General features: G+C 33.8%; 2 protein-coding genes across 11 annotated transcripts in view; one reads left to right on the top strand and one right to left on the bottom strand.

Annotated features, from left to right (window-relative positions):
• Window positions 1-16,883, bottom strand: part of LOC133175862 (twitchin-like) — a 79,320-nt gene that overhangs the window by 26,790 nt on the left and 35,647 nt on the right. For 6 of the 10 annotated variants that reach the window (XM_061311000.1, XM_061310993.1, XM_061310998.1 and 3 more), the window contains 17 exons: window positions 16,709-16,756; window positions 15,400-15,488; window positions 13,731-13,910; window positions 12,382-12,649; window positions 11,513-11,652; window positions 6,893-7,031; window positions 6,453-6,574; window positions 6,135-6,279; window positions 5,877-6,018; window positions 5,513-5,643; window positions 4,969-5,061; window positions 4,507-4,701; window positions 3,890-4,189; window positions 3,502-3,653; window positions 3,090-3,240; window positions 2,783-2,910; window positions 2,597-2,635 (listed from right to left, as the gene is read on the bottom strand). In XM_061311000.1, coding sequence (XP_061166984.1) covers window positions 2,597-2,635; window positions 2,783-2,910; window positions 3,090-3,240; window positions 3,502-3,653; window positions 3,890-4,189; window positions 4,507-4,701; window positions 4,969-5,061; window positions 5,513-5,643; window positions 5,877-6,018; window positions 6,135-6,279; window positions 6,453-6,574; window positions 6,893-7,031; window positions 11,513-11,652; window positions 12,382-12,649; window positions 13,731-13,910; window positions 15,400-15,488; window positions 16,709-16,756 — 2,462 coding nt within the window. The remainder of the gene's footprint in view (window positions 1-2,596; window positions 2,636-2,782; window positions 2,911-3,089; window positions 3,241-3,501; window positions 3,654-3,889; window positions 4,190-4,506; window positions 4,702-4,968; window positions 5,062-5,512; window positions 5,644-5,876; window positions 6,019-6,134; window positions 6,280-6,452; window positions 6,575-6,892; window positions 7,032-11,512; window positions 11,653-12,381; window positions 12,650-13,730; window positions 13,911-15,399; window positions 15,489-16,708; window positions 16,757-16,883) is intronic. The other 4 variants (XM_061310996.1, XM_061310997.1, XM_061310999.1 and 1 more) reach the window with 4 other exon arrangements.
• On the top strand, window positions 8,572-10,519 carry LOC133175865 (uncharacterized). Its single transcript, XM_061311006.1, has one exon. It carries the CDS (start codon window positions 8,572-8,574, stop codon window positions 10,501-10,503), a length of 1,932 nt encoding a protein of 643 aa, XP_061166990.1. The 3' UTR covers window positions 10,504-10,519.

Raw genomic sequence — 16,883 nt, 5'->3', positions numbered from 1 at the left:
AGTTGAATCCACACAACATTGGGATGCTACAATATCAGTATGTCCAACATAGCCCTCTTGTTCTGGAGAAGGTGTTTTTTCCTATTCACATACATTAAGTAAAGTTTGAATCTCTACTTTCAGCCCAAACAAAACACCATAATTAAAAAAAAAAAATTATTCCACATAACTTAGGTATGTTTTGCTTTTTAATATGATTTAATGTAGTCTTGCCACTCTTGAACAAATTTCTTTCTATATACTCTCTTGTAAAACTCTGATTCCCATATTGTAGCCTCAACCTATTCTTGAGGGCCTTGATCTGAACAAACTTGAATATAAACCATGTGAGGATGCTTCCATATAACTATGACTATCAAGTACTTTGCTGTTCATAAGAGGAATGATTTAAAGATTTTCCTTATATATATAAAATTTTGATTGCCTAATGTAGCCCCACCCTACTCCCAGTGGGTATGATTTGTACAAACTTAATTCTACACTATGTAATGAAGCTTTCAATAACGTTTAATCTTTTCTGGCCAAGTGGTTGTTGAGAAGGAATATTTTTAAAAGATGCATTTAAATATTCACTAAGTTCTAAATTATCTCCTTTTGAAAGAAGGCATGGCTTTCATTTGAACAAACCTGAATTCCTTGCACCCAGGAATGCTAAATTTGGTTGAAATTTGCCCAGTGATTCAGGAAAAGAAAATGATTTTGTGGAAAGATTATGAGACAATGGATACGAAAGACAACGGAAAATTTTGATCAGAAAGACTCACTTGAGCCTTTGGTTCAGGTGAGCTAAAAAGGAACAGTATTTCTTGGCCAAGAAAAATGTGTAATTCATGTGATTTATTGGAGAAAATATGGGTCAAAGGTATTAAAATGTTGTCAGAAGCTTGTAGCAAATGTGCCAATGGAAACATGGTAGAATAGTTTATGTTAGGATGAAACTCAAGCTGTGTAAACTTTGATCACATTTTGAACTATTATCTTACCCTGTGACCTACAACCTGAAATAATGTTAACCAGTATATATAAGTGTACATCAGAATGTGAAATAAGATTAACCAGTATTTATGTGTACCTCAGAATGCTGTTTGGAATATGAAAAACTCTCAAGTATCGAGCAATAGGATATCGATGTTCCTTCTTCTAAGATACATGTACATTGCAAAAAATCCAATTAATCAGTTTTTTGGATGAATTTTCCTACCAAGCATCAATGTTTTAAAAAAATGTAAAAATGTATTTCAATAGCTATCATACATAGCTTGTAACTTATAACATCCTCAAAACCGAGATAATATGCGCAGTTGTTATTTCGCATGCGGCATACCTGTATACAGTAAAACTCGTTATAGCGAAGTCATGGGGACCTGTGAATTTACTTGGCTATATCTGTAATTCATTATATTCGTATAACGTATACATGTATATAACAAATTTGCAATATGCATCTTTTCCTTCAAGTATGACTACCAAATATGTTCTGGGAGGTATTAAATACAAAATTTTACTTGGGGTACTAAATATTTCTGACAAATGGAATTTAAAATCTAAATACTTAAATAAAAATAATGTCAGTTTAATATTTTGAATTTTAAGATATTGAAAATTAGTTATAAAAGATGTAATTTTTGTTATTTTTAACTTCTACTGGACAGAAAATCACTTCGCTATATCCTTAAATTTGTTATATCAGAGTTGGTTATAAACGTAATATTTTCCTAGGATTTGTTAAGAATTTCGAAGGGGATTCCAACAAATTTTGCTATATCAGTAAATTCGCTATATCTGTCTTAGCACTAAACGAGTTTTACCATATATTTCCAGGTATCATAATAGACAAGCTGTATGCTTAATATGGCTTAGTGTTTTCTACTAAAAAGTTACAAATAAATTAATAACTAATTCTACTTGGATATGCCTGTAAAAAAAATATTATAGATTAAAGAAAAAACTAACATAAAGGTATTCTATTAAACAAACTATAGATAAATATCAATACGATATAAAATATGAAATATAGAATAAAAATTGATTACTGTAGAGTGAAACAATGTAGTGCAAACCCAGGCAGAATTAAGACACTCGTAGTCCTTTAGGTACAATTAAGCACAGCTTGAAATTTTTACATAAAATGTTTAGTATACAAGGTTTGTTACTCTTGTAACTCTTTGCAGAATGCTAGATTTTAGCCCAAAAGAGCCAGTCCAAATTTGATGTGCTGAACATCACTGAGATAATTATATATCTATTCCTTAGATGATGTCTATGCAAAAAGTTTCTCTGCTTGCCTTTAATGTCATTAAAAATTCATACAGTCATCAAACGCCAGATTTCAAACCACTGAATCTTAGATGTACTAATGTTTGTGAGCACATATGTCCAGTGCTGCACTTTATAAATTAGATGGTTTAATCTGCAATCTGACTGTTTCACTAATTTGAAAAGTATACATTCATTGAAGTAATGCATTTCCACTGAAGCTGTTAAAAAAAATTTGCACTAATTGTCTCAGTTTACAGTGTACTTCAGAGAGAAAGAGGTCTCTACAAGTAATAACCGTGCAGGCCTAGATGTATAGATCTAAACACCAAATATAAACCTTAAAGTCTATTTCTGTATCTGAATCTGAGTCTATATCCTGTAAAAAAAATGTAAATGTTTCTCTGCAGATCGTATTCACAAACAGCTTAGAAAGCATTTGTTCTTCAACTTTTAAATATATTTACAGATTTTCATTGTCATTATTTATACTTTAGCCACTCAAAGCATTCATAAATCAGCATACCAGTGTCTTTCTCTTCCATGTGATAGTTGGTGTAGGTTCTCCAATGTAGCTGACATCAATATTAAATGGCTGACCTCTCTTGATTCGGATTGGTAACAATTTGTTTTTGTCCATAATTCTTGGTTTGACTGTATGGTTAAAATAAACATTTTTATTCCTGTTGACTTGGGTGTTTGTATTACTACAACATCATCAAAGCTTCTGAAATTTCATTATTCTAACTTTATCTTCTTGATCACAATATATAACAGAACAGAGATATCCATTTAAAGAGTGACATACAGCAATGTGTAAGGTATACTAGTACCTCTGCGAGCCTTTGTGACAACAGGAGGTGACACTGTACTGGGCTGTGATAGGCCAGCACGATTTTTGGCCAGGACACGGAACTCATATTCCTTTCCTTCTGTCAGTCCCTCTACAGTCCCTGTAGTATCATTGCCATCCACTTCTACGCCCTGATGATACAACGAAATTCATTACATGCTGCCTACACTAATATCATACTGACAATAGTTCAATCAATGATCAATAATACTATCATTAATAAAATTCATAAACAACAAAATATATTCTATTTTTCAATAATTACTGTACTTTCACAGCTCTTAAGGCATTAAAATAAAGAAAATTTCGATTCAATGGCTAGCAAATCATTTTGTCAATCACTCCAAAGAAGGATACTCAGCTTGTGAACAAGTACAGAGTATCTTACCCACCTTTTCCCATTTATCAGATCCTTTCTCTTTCTTCTCAATGATGTACTTTTCAATAGGAGCCCCTCCGTCATTGCGTGGGGGTTTCCAGGAGATCTCTACATAATCCTTATCATAGTCAATAATCTCTGGTTTCTCCGGGGGATCAGATGGATCTAAACAAAAATTTTATCACAATTAATAATTTCATCGCATCTTTCAATCTGATCATTCCTTAAACCTATTGAGATTAACCAATCAGAACCTGGTATCTCAGAGTAATGTGAAGAAAAAATCCTATATGAATATTATATTAAAAAGTTTAACTCTCAAAAAATTTAAAGATAACAGTCGAACTTTGCTCCATTTAGACCCAGAGTCTACTATATAAGTAAAGAAGTAAAAAGTTTACCCCAAGGATCCTTGGCAATGATTTCACCATCAGCCACAAGAGGGTCACTAATTCCTTGAGCATTAACTGCCTTAACTTGGAACTGGTAGCGATGACCTTCCTTGAGTCCAGTGACATCAATCTCTAAGTCCTCTGTGGTGCACACATCCTCCCAAGTATCCTTGGCGGCATCTTTCTTCTCCACTGCGTAATGCTTGATGGGGCTGCCACCATCATCCTTGGGTCTGTCCCACAGCAGTGAACATCGGTCACAATACACATCCACAACATCCAAGGGACCCTCAGGTTTACCAGGACGATCTAAAAGAAGAGGATAACAAAGTGTTATAAATTTTTCATTCTTTTGAGCATGCATTTGTGTTAATTTATTTTCTTACAGTGATAAAATCCTGTCCAATTTATATGATTGTATCACAAAAAAAGTTCATAGTTAGTACTATGACTAATTTTTTAACTTCTTTTAATAAGATGTCTGCAGACTTAGCATCTTTTCACTTCCAAATTACACAGTCAATCCAACCATAACTCACCTTTCTCCAGCCAAAATAGACTTCGCAAAAAAAATTTAAAATACATGGAGTGCTACATAAAAAAAAATTCTATTTTTAGAATCTTACCCAGAACTCTAACGGGAACAGGAATGATTTCAGATCCCACTTCATTGGTGAGTGTCAGCTCGTACTCCCCAGTGTCACTTCTCTGAGCATCAGGAATCCTGAGTTTAGCTGATCTGTCTGTTGTTTGTATGTCAGTATCAGCTTCACTGAGGCCTGTACCATCCTTCTTCCACTGAGCAACAGGTTTAGGTGTACCTAAAGAACAAACATTTACATTTTACACATTACAAAGCACCAGTGTCAGGCATACTCACACCGCTATGAAGGACAGTGGTGTTATTCTAGGATACACTAAACTGAAAGCTTCTATTAACTTTTCAAAAATCGTTCTTTCTCTCAATTTTCATTATCTATGAATAAATTGGTATTAATTCTTCTCAAAAATGAATGTATAATACAACTGTAAAATGCTTAAAAGCAAATTTCTTGGCTCAATTAACACAATAAAGCTCTTGTACACACCAACATATGGAATTTCCAATTCAATGCACTCTCCTTTTTTGACAACAATTTCTTCTGGGATGTATTTGGGATCCACTTTTGGTGGTTTTGGCACTGTAACAGATAAATACATAAACTATTAACAGATAAATTCTGCTTTCAATGTGTACTATGATATTCCTATACTAGTACAGTGTCTCTCTTTCATGTTGTACATGTATTTTAGAGGTAATCATGTTTTGGTGCCTTTTATGCTAGTTCATGTCCTCTTATTCATGTACACACTAATATATGATTTAAACCAACACTGGTAGTTTTTAAGACTTAAATGTACTAATTTATGATTGTGCTGATCAGTTGAAGAGAAACATCACACTAAATTTTGAGTCTGCTAATTTATGTACGCTTCCAGTACTTAAATAATTATCCTAGTACTAATTTTACTTCAATACTAAATTCTACACTCAAAATAGAAAGGAAGCTGTCATAAATCTGGATTAAAATCACTTCAGTATCCATGATTAAAATTCTCTTTGAACTATCCATTACATTTCTTTTAACTTACATTCTTCAACAACAACATCAGCCTTGGTTGGTCTCTCTCCAACTTGACATGTGTACTGGCCAGCATCATCGCGATTCAGATTTGTGATGACAAGTTTATGCATCTCACCCTTCCTGGTTACCTCTATTCTCCTGCAAAACATAAAGGCAAAAACTAGATAAAAAATTATTTAAAGAAGTGCTCTTGACGGTTAATTTTTGAAAACCTCCCTTCCATAGGAAATTTTATTATGGGTGCAATTTTCATCTCATGATAATATATTGAAAATTCTAACATTCCAACACTGAAAATAATAAAAATTACATGTATGAACAGTTTTCTTTTCTCAAAACGATCTTTAAATTTTAGATTTATCAGGACTTACGAATCATCCTTGTTTATGGGGAAGCCATCTTTCAGCCATTTGACAGGCTGGTTGTGTGGATTAGAAGCTTTACACTCTAACACTAATGTTCCTGTTTCCCTCTCTTTCTTGTTTTCCAGCTTCTTGAAGAATTTGATGTCAGCTGAAACAGTCATAACATATCTAAGTACCGGTACTAATTTAACTACGTAAGTTGAATCAATCTTCTATGTTGAGAGATGTCAAATCATGCTACCAGCTAACAAGAAATCAACCTACGTTCCACAAAGAGGTTGGCAGTGGTTGATTTATCCAAGACTTTACAGGTGTATTCTCCATCATCCTTCATGTGACAATTCTTGACCACGAGTCGACGTTTGAAGTTGTCTTTCTGGATCTCATATTTTCCACCTCCACTCAGCTCCTGTTCAACACAAATACATCCTTTAGTTATAGATAGTACAGCAATGTTGCAAACTTAAGCAAACAAATGGACAAGATTCCCCTTATGTATGATTTTTAGGCATGTAAATAATTATAACAGTATTTTGAAGTGAATTCTTTGTTTTAAAAGGGTGTACTTTATGCACAACTAACCTTGTTTCCTTTCCACCATGTGACCTCAGCCTCAGGGTCGTTGACGTCACACTCAAACACGGCCTTATCACGTTCCACTCCCTCTACATCCTCTAACAGCTTCATAAAGTCCCACTCAGGTTCTGTCAGGGACACACAAGTATGAAGTACACATTGATTTCACATTTTGTTTTTGTATAGTATTTGTTTTATTTATGAGGATTTCAAAATTGAAGCAATTTCAACATCAGGACTGCAATTTTTTGTTTGCCAAAAAATTGTTTTAAGCTTCATTTCTCTATGATTTATTCCAATTTTCTAAATTTTGCAATCACTATTACAACATTTTCCAATGAATACATTCATTTGGAATAAATTGTTAACACAGTATCAGATCTCTCAAAATTTATAAACACACCATGAAAAAAGTCTAAATTAGGTTTCTAACATTCTGTACTGACCTTCGACCTTGAGTTTACAGGCAGTGGTGGCGGCACCACACTCGCACATGAACTCGGCCTCATCCTCGGGCTGTGCGTCTTTGACCCTCAGGATACAGCGGTTCTCTCTTCTTTGGATCTCCAATTTTCCAGGTGTGTACTGTAGCCAAGGAAATAAAAGTGATGTGTAGTTATTGCTTATTATGTTTTCTGAGTTGTTGATTAAAAAAATAATGAAGGAAAAAATGTCTGTCAGTTTTCAATGAAAATGACTTGCTGCATGTAACTTGAGGGTTTTGTGCACTCAGGGTAATGCTTGATGCTTCGTCAAAATTTACTGAGAAATATCAACATCATTTTAATAAAAATTACCAGTATACATGATTATAAGAAATTACAGAATAAGAAACACTAAGTATGATAAGTGACTTCTGTAGACTTTTATAAATTGTATCATATACATTATCTATATCACTGACAGTTAAAAGAATACACAAAATTCAATTTAAAAGGCAACAACACAGGTTTAAACATTTAAAAAAAAAACTTTCAAATATGAAAATTGATATCTTTCTTACTTGACCTTAAATTTCTTTATGCATGAACAGATAAAAACATTTGATGGATAAGGGGAATGATTATAAATAAAAGCTTTGTCATTATGAACTGAAATACAACTGAATGCTTTAAATCTTCAGCATACACGAACACAAACTATAAATTTAATACAGTGGAAGTGGTGGTGATATTGATATCTAAAGGTAACACATTTTAACATTAATCATGTTAATCTAGTACCCTTACATTAAGAAGCAACTGTTTAAAATATGGGCCAGGTTAGATAAATGCTTTTTTACAGAATTCAATGGCTCTGCATAATACTGCTATCAAAATCATTTTAACCTGTCAATAAAACTCTTCAAACAATGGTAGATTACTACTTAATAGTCTGAAATTAAAATGTTTGGTAAAACTGACAAGGAAAAGTTTTCAGCTATTACATGAAAAGCAGATTAATGGCCATAAACATGTGGCAGTTTGATAAACACATGAGTATAATTAAATAAATATTTCATATAAGAATTATTTTCTGATCTACAGATGTGTATGATGACACATGCATAAGTTGTGTATTCTGGTGAAGAATAATGGACCAGTTTTATGAGAAGCCTGTGATACAGAGTGATATTATTTTACCTACTTTACCACCAAAGGTAACAAATTCTCTATGATCAAATTAAATATTTCAAACACCTAGAAAATTAGTTTAAATACATTGTAATGTTCATCTTTAGAAATATAAAATAAAATTGTCTCTCAGAAAAACAAATACATCTTTTTTTAAAATATTCCCTGGCCCTGTAAAACAAATAATAAATTCAAAGTTTTTTTTTTCCCTCTACATGAAGGGATCGTCTATACTGATACAACCCCAGGGACTGAGCGGTTTTACCAGGGACCCTGACGACGACCGGAGTGAATCCTCTTTCTCCAGTGATTCATCAGAAACCTACAAGAATGAACTCATCTACCCTGTCCTTAACTCCAAAGGTCCAACAGCCCAGACAACTGCAGTCTGGAGTTACCTCAAACCTGACAGCATCGCAATCTTCCCTCCAGGAGAATCAAACCTCATGTCACGGATAGTGAAATATTCACAAAATAATCTCGGCTATGAAAGACACCAACACAAACTGATGATGCTGACCCCCGGGCAGTTATCTCCCTTAGATCTTAAAAGTGTATACAGTGTCAGACCAGGATCAGTTGTCATGATTTTTCCACGGAGTCGTGATCATGTGACCATCGATATTGCTCAATTGGATGTAAATTTCACACTGTCTGTTGATCCTTCTATGACGGTGTACAGTCTCAAAAAGCACATCAGGAAGATGCGAGGGATTCCAATTGATAGACAGGAACTGCTTTATATGGATCAAGCCTTAGAGAACAATCGCCGTCTGCTGGAATACAAGGTCAAGAACAGGTCCATCCTGTATGTAATGATTCAAGCTCATTTTGATTTGTTGATTAATGTGGATACATTTTGGGGGATCACCTACAGATTTTATGTGGATCCCTGCAGCACTGGCACTGACGTTGTCCACAATGTGTTCAGTCGTACATTTAGTCCCTCAGGTCCCAGGGAATATAATGGTGTTCATGAATTCTTTATCCCACTACACACTTTAGTTCTGAGTCACAAATCCAGATTTGTTCTTTGGGATTACTGCCTAGCTGGAATGGCCATCAAATCAGGTGACAGACTTTCACTTACTACTGTTGGCCATCAAAACCACATGAAATCACAAGCCATTTCAGTAGTTACAGACAATGGACAAAGATATGAAGTCAAGGCTTCTAGATATGACCGATGGTCAGTGGTAGCATTTCTGATGCATGGATTAACAAATGTTCCTGTGGATTTCATTAAACTTTACAAAGATAAAGAACTGCTGAATTTTATGAGAATGATTGGTGAAGTCCCTAAAGGTACTGCAATTGTCATGAATGTTGTCATGACACATGTAGATGGGGACCTCATGTTTGGGGTACCTTTGAGGGTGAGTCTAGGGAATGGAATAATAGAAAACGTAAAAATTTCTGCAAATAAGACTGTTAGGAGCATCAAAAAGAAGCTAGAACATTTTGGGGTCCCAAATGCCTCGCAGTATCAACTTCTCATTGGAAATAAAAAACTTCCAAACAGCAATATTATTCAGAATGTTGTGTACGATCTTAAAACACCCCTCGCGTTAAAACTTGAGGAGTTTGCCGTGTTTGTCCATACACCTGATGGAGTCATTTACAAAACTTATGCATCAGTGATGCAAAGTATTGGTCAGTTTAAAGAAAAGATTCAGACAAAATCTGGTTTTGATATGCGTCAAAGTCGTCTTTTAATAGCTGGAGAAGAACTTCATGAATATGACTCCGCCATCTTATATGATGCAGGAGTTAGCGTAAGAACATCTATATTTGTCAAAACAGGAAGTGAATATGAGGTATTTCATGTCCTTGGAAGTTCATTTGTCACTAAGGTCATTCTTCCAATCAAACCTTTGACCTCTGACATTGAGAAAGCTCTGAAAAACAGGAGAGACATTCCAGAGGGCAGTGTAAATTGCATGTTGACATTCATGTACTGGTTCTTTGTTCATAGATTGATTAAAACGAACAAGATAACTCACAGGAAACGTATCAAGAAACGTTTGCCAAAAGCTAAGGAAATGTTGTTCATATTCAAATCTGGACGTAACCTTCAGGATGTTTACCAACGTGGCAGCCTCAGAGCTGAAGCTCTATCCCCCGCCTTCTTTCCTGGTGGCATGGGCAGTGAAAAAGTTTACCCAAAACTTCAGCACCATATCAAGTTCCAAGCCAATCCGTCATTTGAACCTAGCCAGTTTTTAGATGTTGCAGGTGATATTGTAATACAAGGACAAAATCTGAACTCCAGTGTGGTTCCCTTTCCAGACATTCACCACATTCCCACCACTATAGATCCACCACATAGGGCTAGGACCCAGACCTTCTTAAAGGGTCCAGATCGATTTAATCACAACAGGAAACAGTTTATTTACATTGGGTCAGATGATGAAGTTGGGCGGGAAACCCCTGCTCAACCTTGACAGATCAAGATTGAAAAACACTGTTTGTTTTTTTTAATACAGGTACAGAGCTATAATATATCATAGATCATATAATAAAAACAGTTGAAAAAAACATCTTTGAAAGAAAATGCATGTTTCTTGTAAACAGAATTACAAAAATAAGACAAAATATTAATTCACTGTGGAATATTTGGTGTGGCTGAGAGATTTCAATGAGGATCTGATAACAGACGTACAATTATATTACCGTAAATCTTAAGGAACTTGACTACAACAATTTAGGGAGGGGTAACCTGCACCTGTGCAGTAAATAAACAAAAATAAGTAGAACAGAAGTGGGAGATAAACTGTTAGCTGATACAAGAACATGTACTTAAACAGTGCTGGGTATGAAGGCTTAATTATACATTTATATGTCTATGTGAACTGTAAAAGAAGTCATAAGGTTCTTATATTAAAGTGCTTGAAATATTTTGAATTGTATTAAAAGGAAATGGTATAAGAAGGCAACCTACCCATCTGATGCTTGGAAAAACATTTCACTAAATATCAAATATTCAAGATAAAATGAGAAAAGATTCACCAAGCATCAAGATGTGAATAGATTGGTGCAAAAGAGGCACGTTTGTAACTTACAAAGAGATTGTTATTTTTAGAGTTTTGTGCAGTGTCTATTAATGAGAAAGCTCTTAGTTTACTTTGAGAGGGAGTGCATTTTGTGACTTTTCTTACCTTATCAGGATTTTCTTTAATTATTTTTCTCTACATTTATACAATGAAAGTACATGAAGACTCTGTACAAATCTTCCAAAAAACGCTTTATCTGATATCATAATTTTACAAACTGTTCATTAACTCTAAATCAGTTCTTAAGAAATATCTAGTCAATCCTACACTCTTTTTACCTGATGTCCAAAGAAGCTTTCAGAAAATAATAAATATAGATAATAAGATACAAAGTCAAATATATATCTAACCATATAAAAAGATTCAGGTGCCAGTGTACTATTTTTAGAATTATACTTACATCAATATGTTCTCCATTACGGTACCATTTGACCTTTGCCCTTGGGTCAGAGATGAAGCATTCTAGGACAGCTTCTTTTCTTCTGGTGACAGAGTATTTCTCAGGTAATTTCTGGGTGAAAAAGTACTCAGGTTCCTTGGCTGCAACAATATGTAAAATGGAATCAAAACACTAGCCAGAAAGAAAATATCCCAGAAAATTCTGCTGTTAGCATTAATTGTTGCAACTAAAACACACCATGTATATTCCACTGTTAGGTGGATATTCATTTAATAATATAATTGAACACTTACTTTTCCAGAAAAATTTTAAATCAATTTCTTAACTTTAAAGAAAACTCATTTAAATGCAACAATTCAAAACTATAGGCAGAAAAATCTCAAGATATTATTTGAGGAGATTTTTCAGAGTTTATTTATTCCTCATATTTGCCTAAATAATGAGACTATTTCTAGTATTCACAAGCAAGTTTTTCTAAAAACGCTGCTAAGGACTGCCCTGTTTATACTAGCGCAGCTAAAGAAATCAATGCATCTCATTAAAAAGATGTATTCTCTAAAGCAATTCATGCACATAAATATGTATCATGCAGTAGATACATAATATAATAATTATGCAAAACCAACCAGAGAGGAAAAAAAGAGTATAGAAGAAATAGAAGTTCTGGTTGAATTTACCTGAAATTGTAGTGAAGAGTGACTATAACGGGAGGCCAGGGAAGGGGCTGGGAATTTGGGGCGCGGGGGGCACTGGAGCAGTATCAAGCGCTGCTTTCATATTGTGCAAATATCGCTGGACATAATTTTCCATACATTTCCCAGGGATTAAATTCACATACATGATTATCTCCCTTAACTTTGATTACCTACCTTCTACATACAACCAAGCGGATGTTTTGACACCATTACATTCCAATGTGTACTTTCCTCCATCTTCCAGTTTGACATTATTAAGTATAAGTTTATAGATGTTGCCCTCGTTTTTGAAGTGATATTTGTGACCACTGAAAATTTCCAGTTTGTTTTTGAACCATTTGATTTTGGCATTGGGTTTACAGAATTCACACTGGAATACACATTCCTTCGTGCCTTCCTTGATTTTCATGTCCTGCAGATCTTGTATAAACTTGTCTGGTTCCTAAATAATAACAAACATATATTACCATTCAAGAACTTTACGTTTTCATAAGGTTTTCTTTTTCATACAGAACATTCAATTATCTCTCTTTTATTTTTAAGTAAAAGAATAATTTAAAATCATAAAAATAACAACTTCTATACTTTGCTTTCTCTTTAAATAGATTGAATCTGTAGACAAAATGTCTTCTAATATTTATAAATAACTGAAGAAGAAAGATAAAAGATTTTTTTTCATTGTTATAGGCCATCATTAAAAAAAATTATTGTATTCCGACCTGCATTTTTCAAGTTGGGTAGGTAGGTAGGGCTTTTTTTTTTTAATATCTAACACATTGATAAACATAAAAAAATCTAAGTCTTAAAAAAAAATTTACTGATGTTTTCATTATACACCTGACAACTAGACAGATTTATTGCTTCTTTCAATCTTAAAAGCATCTTAGACAGATGATAAACCAAATTTTAAAAATGATAGAGGCAATCTGTATTTTTGCAGACCCCCCCCCCCCCCCCCAAAAAAAAAGAAATTAAAGTTCTTAAAAAAAGATCAGGTAGAGGTAATTTTTACAGGTCCACTGGAATAAATCACACAGATCTTTTCTTTTTATTGTTGGCCTTAAGATTTAGTCCACACTTTCACTAAAGCTAAGAAACCTGCAAACCATGCTTCTATCCTAAAGAAAACATCTCAGTTTACAGTACCTTGTAAAGTGGCTGAAATTCTAAGTCTTTCGAAGCAAGTGCAGAGTATCATTTAACCGTTGATTAAAATAAATCAGTTTTCTACCAAAGAAGTTTTCAAGACTAAAAAAATCTTCAAAAGAGAGTTTGTGCAGAGAAAAAAAGCATGTGTTTCATTTTTTTCAAGCAAGTGTATGATCTTGAAAAAAGTAGTATTGGAATAGGAACTTGCTGAAAATAAACATTGAAATAAAAGAAGGTTGAAGGAAATATAACTTTAAAAACTGGTGTTTTGCTCAGGCATAAGTGAAGGATAGAGAAGTCTTAAAAAAGTTAAGAAAGCATTATAAGCTAAAGGTTACATATTTTGTTAAGGATATAGCGCACATGTCTGATACCTCTTTTTTGACCTCCCTATGCTGAAGAGTTGGCCAGTCAGGAATGAGCTCTACCAAAGAGGCTCTGCGCTGATTCATTGAGGATCTACGTTTTTGGTCTATAGCCTCCAGTTTGTCAGCTGATGGTTTTTTAATTGGAATATCGAGTGTTTCAACCGACTGTCTCCTACTTCCTTTATCCTAATGAAAACACACACACAGACAAACTTAACACACTCCTATAACTACAGCTAAGGGGAGAAGCATTTACTCTAATGGTACGTACATCCTCACGTCTGGTCTTTAGACAGCATTTTTTCAACCATTTTAAAGGAAATGGCATATTACTTAGCTTATTTATACAGTCTAAAAACCAGAAACCAGAAGATCTACCTATAACATGAAAGCATATCATACGTGTATTACTAACTAATATGACACTTATTTTTTCAACTGATGAAGCAACATTGTAGACTACACTACCAGCATTGATTGGTAAGCAGAAGCAAAAATAAAACGTTCACTCCCTAACATCTAATCAGTCTTGCCAAATTGTTTTGACTTTCACTGCAAAAATCCTCTAAAAGGCAGTCTCGTGTAGTAGAAACAATAGAGAATTATTGTGATCTCAACTTCTCTACCACACCCACACGAGGGCACTGGATGCAGTCACACAAGACCTGCCTTATCAACAGTTTTTCTGTGTTTTAAAACAACATGAAAAGGGTCTCCTTGTGAATCTGTTGAGGCATTGGACCAGCGGCGTTGTGACATATCTTTGCGTGAGGAGGGGTAATACGGCTGATCATCCGAGATCAGGGAACCTCTTCTGGAAGGCCCTCTACTGGGGCACTGATAATTCAATTAACAAATAATTAACTATTCTACATTAATAACAATAAAACCAGCAATATGACTTCCTAAGAAACAATTCAGCATTCTGCAAGTCTGTCCTGGGGCTGTTGATAAATATGGGGTATGATGTGATATTCAAACTGTTAATAATGTAACTTTTGGCAAAACAATGTCATATAATTAGTTCTATGGTGCAATGGCAAGATGATTTTTACATGTATGTTCAATATGAACTTGTTAAACAACTGAATGTAAAAATTAAAGGTTGCTTCTAAAAACAACAAAATAATTTTGATAGAAATTTGTGCAGCCTCTGTAACATTGTGGCCAATGGATAAGTTGTTACTCTCTAGGGTGCAGCTTCAAGTGTTCAAAGTGAAGTGGAAGCATCTAGGAATAATCTCAAGATTAAAAAGGATTAATGAATTTGTTAAAGGGACTTTAAATATACCTCGTCTTCCTCATAAATAACAGCATTGCCACTAGATGAACGCAACTGTAACAGAATAATTTATGTACAAACTAATGCTTTTTTTTTTTGCAAGTCTATGAAAAAGATTTTAATTGCTCATTAAAAGGTTCAATTTAAAATAGTCTCTGAAAAATTGTTGGTCCTTGATCTGTGTTGCTGGGGTTTACCTTAAATCATTACTACAACATTACTATATCTGCCTGAAGCTCAATTCATATTGCTTAACAGTACTGGTATTTGAAAAATCAAATACTGTACTTCAAAGACTTCCTCTACTGTACCGTCATGAACCTGATTCTAGAAAATAGCTTCTTGAAAACTCCATGTTCTACAAGCTACATGTAACATGACAGAGAAATTCACCTTTTCATCTTCACTGTCACTTCCTGGCACCTTCTTCAGCTGTTTTTTCATCATTTCTATCTCTGATGGGCGTCGCCCTTTCTTATCCACTGTAAAATATCATTTCAACCAAATTATAACCACAAAGACACTAAAACTACTACTTCTTTTCCTTAAAATACTCTTGAAATGCTGCTAAATGTTTTAAAAATGATTTTGTAAAGGGAAAATTGCACAGACAACATAGGAATTTTACCATATTACATGTGTGGATAGGGGGAAAGTGTGAACAAACACCACAGTGGATGTGCAGATTTCATTTAACTTTACATACTATTTATAGAAATTACGTGTCTGAAATTTAACATGAGTTCCAAGGTATAACATGTCTAACTAAGTACAAAAATATGCAGGGTAGATAGAAATAAATACATGTACACTAATGTCTATGGAACATATCTGACAACTTGTGATGAAATCTTAAGTGCTAGCACGAAGATAATCACAAGAATTTCTACCTTTTTTACAGAATAAAGTTGTCAAAAATGTTTGGTTGAAACTATACAACTACCATAATCTAGGACTTTGTAAGCTTATCTAAAATAAGTGAAATTAAGAATACAGTCACTGCAAACCTAATAAAATGAACACAATTAACATAGAGAAAAGGATTCCCAAGACTAGAATTTTCAACAATTTACAAACTTTTTGCTCAATTAAGTTTTGCAAAAAAATTTTCTACTCTACATAATAAACACCTATATTACCCGCTGGAAAATAAAATGAACTACCTGGTATACATCAACACACTGATTTAGCAAGGAGCTTGAATTTTCTAAGTACATATTATATCAAATAGTTTGAAGCATTCATATAATAATCTACTGAGCAATTTTCTTTGTCATTCAATTTGTTCTTGAAATCCATAACAGACATAAACACAAAGCCTATGTCACATAAGCATTGTACTCGAGACATATATAGATTAATACTGATACATATTGATACTAAAATATTATAATTATCAATATATGTATATTTTCAGTAAAATTTATGCACAAGAAAAATAAGTTATATTTCATTTCCTATAGATTGTCACCTTACCAATGGAAAAAATTGTGTTTCTTGTATAAGATTTATGATTTACAACATCTGAAATTATAAAATACGGAGTCTGCTTGTTCAATGTTACCTAGAAATTCAAGCTCATTATTCTGTATATAAATCCCTGATTGTCTTTCTACCTGGCTTTACTTGAAACCACACAATCAAACCCACACATTAACAAAAAGAAAATTTCTATCTCCAAAACAACCATCCTGATACAAACCCGTGGTTTGGGGTTTTGACTGAAGAGAAGGGTTTTGTTGATTACTGCCTAGATAATTACAAAATAAAATTAGAATACTGCTCCTTACAATATTGATTTATTTAATGAAAAGCCAAGGCTGTGTGTCATTAAGAAAATCTCAAGTAATTTTTTTTTTCATTTCTTTAGAAAAGTT

Source organism: Saccostrea echinata, unplaced genomic scaffold (assembly GCF_033153115.1).
Source record: "Saccostrea echinata isolate AGI-Se365-2 ecotype Australia unplaced genomic scaffold, CSIRO_AGI_Sech_v1 ptg000064l, whole genome shotgun sequence".
Lineage (NCBI taxonomy): Eukaryota > Metazoa > Mollusca > Bivalvia > Ostreida > Ostreidae > Saccostrea > Saccostrea echinata.
This window is presented reverse-complemented; position numbering and strand designations above follow the sequence as displayed.